The 4732-nt window shown below is 44.7% G+C and overlaps 1 protein-coding gene across 1 annotated transcript; it reads right to left on the bottom strand.

Moving 5' to 3' along the window:
• Positions 1-6: 6 nt before the first annotated feature.
• Positions 7-4664, bottom strand: LOC116390603 (inactive phospholipid phosphatase 7). Its single transcript, XM_031860467.1, has 3 exons — positions 4344-4664; positions 3436-4184; positions 7-1453 (listed from the first exon to the last, which is right to left on the bottom strand). Exons 2-3 carry the CDS (start codon positions 3914-3916, stop codon positions 1065-1067), a joined length of 870 nt encoding a protein of 289 aa, XP_031716327.1. The 5' UTR covers positions 3917-4184; positions 4344-4664; the 3' UTR covers positions 7-1064.
• Positions 4665-4732: the final 68 nt, after the last annotated feature.

Genomic DNA, 4732 nt, shown 5'->3' with positions numbered 1-4732 from the left:
CACACACACACACACACACACACACACACACACACACACACACACACTTCAGTTGTTTTGTGGGGCACAGAATCAGCATCATTGACCATAGATAAGCATCTTTTAGGTTGATGTGCTGACTGCAGCAGCCTGAAATGAAAGAGCTGAGGAGAAATAGCTGCGATAAAAAAAACATTAAACTCATTAAAGCATAAATGGCACATTATAAGGAAATGATACTTGACCCCATGAGAAAAATAATCAATTCTGCGCAAGTGTGACATTTGTTTTACACGAGCAGCTAAATTCAGTGGCATCCAAAAAGTTCATATTTGATAAACATTCGGTAAGAAGAACAGAATCCCGTCAGAAATATACAAACATAATAGTCATGCCAAGGAAGGAAGAATGTGGAATATCCAAGCAACATCCACTTTAAATAGTTTTGTGTTACATCCAATAGTATAGCCTCAGACCAAACTATTCAGTGTCCAACGTAGTTTAATTATATCACTGTTCCAAAAAAGAAAAACGTGAATATTCAAAACAAATGAGAAAAGAGGAAGAGATAGCAGGGAAGGAGGACGTAAAGGGAAGTAAGATGGCAAAGAGGAAGCGGCACAGAGACTGAAGAGAGGATTTGTTGAATAGAAAGGGGTTCAGTTATGGATAAATGGTATCAGCTTTCATACTGCACGAGAATCACAAATCGAAAACAAGGAAAGAAATCTTCAAAAATCCTATGGCCAAATCATTGTGAGTTTGCAGTTGTCTTAATTCTCCTTTTATCGTCAGCACTTAATTAATGTTAAGGAGCAGTAGAGGTGCGTTTTAGTAGGTTTGACTGAAGCTACTAGGATTTGTGAAGCATTATGAAGGTTTCGTGATGTCTTGCGACCCGCCTGTCTTCGGTGTTACATGCAAGCCAGCATCTGATTCCTAAATATGAATGCTTCTCTATTCACACCCTACGATAAGAACTTCAAACCTTTACAAAAATAACTCCATCAGAGCTAAGTCCCTGACATTGTGAGGTTAGTGTATCAAATAAGCCTTGTGTGCAAGCATAGCCTTCTATCAAAAGCTCAGAAAAAGGGGCTCCAGCTGAGCGTGCTGATGGAAATAATATTCTGACAGGTGCTTGATGAGAGCCACACCGTCTCCATCAAGCTAAAGTGGAGCATGCCCAGCGCAAAGCCACACACCATATCAGTTAGGTGGTGTTTCCCCAGCAGCACCCGGGACACACCCACCAGGAGGGCCCACAGCACCAGCAGGATGCGTAGCGGCACAGCCAGGACCAGGTGAGATAGCAGGAACTTGGAGACCATGGCGGCCCGGCTGGCATGAGCAGCGGGGAAGGAGTAGAGGTCCATCGCAATGCAGTCCAAGAAGCTCGGTGCCATCTCCCAAGGTCCTTTGCGCTTCACCAGCCTCTGGACTCCAGCCACCGTCAGGATGTCAACAATGAGGGCTGTGGGGGAAAAAAGAGAGTTATTAAATAGGCTAAAAAAAATGTATGAAATGCTATAACCTAGACAATTCCAGTGGTGAAAGATTAAGACTCTGAGTTTTGATAAATCTGTAAACAATTCAGGACAGAAGAATAGTGATAAGTCTATTGTACAGATAATTAACATCCAAGAGTAACAAACTGCCTCAGTGGACTCGCTGTCTTCAAATAAAGCAGAAAACAACTATAGTACATCTGTAAACAGATATCTTGGGGACCAAGAATAACCAATAAGGCATACAATACCGTCTAGCATTTGCTTTGAGCCCACATACCGGACATTTGCAGATGCTTTTTATAGCTCCATGGCACTCCCAAAAATATCCCTACCATTGCTGTCTTTAACTTCTGTTCAAGCCTGCCATCTTTATGCACACTCAACCAGCCACGCGCAAAATAAAGGCAGGCTAGTGGGGTGGAAGAGAAATCTAGTCATGTCTGTTTGTTACCGTCATCATCCATGCAGGCCTCAAAGACAGTACAAGGAGTTGGGCATTCAGAGTACACCAGCCTCACTTATCTGATCTCATCTGGAGAAGCAACGATAGTGATGTCATGGATTATGTTGCAATCACATCTGCATACCTGAAGCATCTACTAGTTGGCTAAATGTTTCCTTTTTGAATGAATGTATATATATGGAGTAACTAAGTTACACAGTAGAAGAAGAAACCAAAGCAGAGCTACACCTCGGTTGATAAAGATGAGAACATCCTCTGCACAGTCAAGGTCTGCTTCGGGAGTCTCGGACATGTTCAGTAGTCTTGTCGACAGTCCCAGTCATTTCAAAACACTGTATGGGAAATATTTCTGCACTGCAGTTTATATGCTGATGGCAGTAGATTGAATTAAACCAAACCTGACAGTCCAGTCTGGGCTGATTACTTCCCTGTTAGGTGAAAACAAAACAGAATTTCAGTCAGCGTTAAATATTAATTCCCCACCACTGTTCAGCATGTTCGTAGATTTTCTCCAGACAGACCTCAATAGACTAGAAATGATCCTGGAGCGACAAATAATGAACACGCATTTGTGGCTGAATAATGTCAAAAACACAATGCAACAGTCTCCTAAATCCAGAGATTTACTGGCTTCCAATCAGAGCTTAAAGTAGGATGCAACTCTGCAGAAAATACTTTGGACATATTTGTCATTTTGCGTCAGTACTTGATGGATGGCATCTATTGTTACAGTACATATTGGTACAGTGTAACTCATAATAAGAAGTTGCATCAACACCAGGAAAAAACGCAATATTAAACTCCTCCCCTTTAATACATCATATTGACTTTACTGAACAAAAATGTTGACGTTCTGTCTTGTTCTTCTTCCAAAGTCTGAATTTTGCTGATATTTCTTCTTTTCTCTGTTGCTGAGGAACAATCATCACAATGTGTATAACATGCCAATCAGAATGATGCACAAGGTCTATTTTCTATCATTAAGTGTCTGAGTTTGAAAACACAAACTGGTACCACTTTCTAACAAGCCATACCTTATATTTAAACCTTTTAGCCAATGGCTTTATAATGGTAAATAATACATTCATTGATACTTTATAGAGCAGTAATAAGTCAGTTATAAGTACAATTTGTAGGTGTTCATGTTGTGGAGACCCGTTTTTAATCCCAAGATCTATATATACAAAACAAAAGATGTATTAATCATTCAAAATGCAACTTATGAACCCTTATTAAAAATGTATGTTACTGTATGGCTGGAGCATTTTTTTGCAGTTACAACACAGTGGAGGTTGACACAGCTGGCTGTTTTCACAGGCCAAAGACAGAATGTGAATTATAGCTTCACCCAGAAAAGGGAAAGAAGGTTGTGAGCGCATGCCATTCTAGTGACTTGCTTCTCTTGTGCGGTGCATTCTGGGTACCGAACTGCTACTGAAAGTTTTGGAGCTGGTTAGATGGTGAGTGTGGTGTGGCATTTACCAAGCAGCAGGTTGACCAGCACCTCTTGCCCTGCCAGAGTGTTACTCCTCGTGAGGCACACGATAGTGCCAATGATCCACGTGATGCCGTGCCCCGTGAGCGCCAACATGCCCACCATGGAGCGGCAGCCTCCCCAGGAGGAGGACGTGTTGGCGCACGCCCCCATGCGCTTGGACAGGCAGATGTCGATGGCGAGGAGGGAGTTAATCGCTATCCCCTTGAATGAAGGGTTCAGCTGCATGCAGTCTTCCTCTGGCATTTTGGTGCCATTGTCGGCGGGCTCTTCACTCGGCTGGCTTGTTTGGTGCTTGATTTGACCCGGTCGCCTTGCGCCGCCTCGGCTCTCGGAGGGGCCGCCAGCACCGCCGCCGCCGACGGCGCCACCGCCGCGGGGAGGCTGGTTCAGGGATACGAACTCCGGTCTGCTCAGGACGCTGTTTCTCTCCCGCGCCCTAGATCTCACATTGTAACTCGAGGGCATTGTTTTGGATAGGGCCAAGCTCTCCTCTGTGGGCGCAGCAGCCGATTGTCAATCTCCTGAAGATGATTCAAGTGGTGCGAGTTCACCACGACAGTGAAACGTCCCAGGATAAACCCCCCTACACAAGTCCTCCCCCTCCTGTGGCCTTAATAGATATATTTAGAATCACTGGAATGTGCGATGGCCATGCTGTTTATACCGCAGCCCATGCACGCTGGGAGAGACCTATTGAATGGCATTCGCCTCGGCCAATCCAGTGAAACCCGATCTACAGCATGGAGATAAAATAACAACATGAGCGTCTCGTTACGCCACAGCATGGCACAATCACACGGTAAACAGGTGCTTTTACTGCGCGTACTGCTGACAACAACAGGCTCAGCGTAGGAAATGTGCAAGAAATACGCAACACACGGTGTCGTCTTACCAAGCGAAGGATGAATACGAAGCACAACGCATCACTCTAAATCTGCCTCCATAACACCTCTGATATCCTGGCGGCAAGGAGAGATGGGGGGGATCTAGCATAAAGCGACGCGGGCAAAACCCTGAAACGGTTAACCGTCAGCACAACATCCCCAACAAAGGGCGAAGACGAGGCAGCCCAGCCACAGTGCAGCATTCGGTACTTCCGTGCGGATTTTACGTAGTTTACGCATAAACCCGATTCCACCTCTGCAGTGCTCTCTGCTGTGGAGCGGAGTTGTCCAAGGTGCTTAAATAAACAGTAGCAGGACCGAGGAGCACCCTATTGTGATGTCAGCTTTATTGAGAGAGAGAGAGAGAGAAAGAGAGAGAGAGAGAGAGAGAGAGAGG

This window comes from Anarrhichthys ocellatus, unplaced genomic scaffold, assembly GCF_004355925.1.
Source record: "Anarrhichthys ocellatus isolate YVR2014 unplaced genomic scaffold, GSC_Weel_1.0 scaffold23, whole genome shotgun sequence".
In the NCBI taxonomy this organism is placed as follows: Eukaryota; Metazoa; Chordata; class Actinopteri; order Perciformes; family Anarhichadidae; genus Anarrhichthys; species Anarrhichthys ocellatus.
This window is presented reverse-complemented; position numbering and strand designations above follow the sequence as displayed.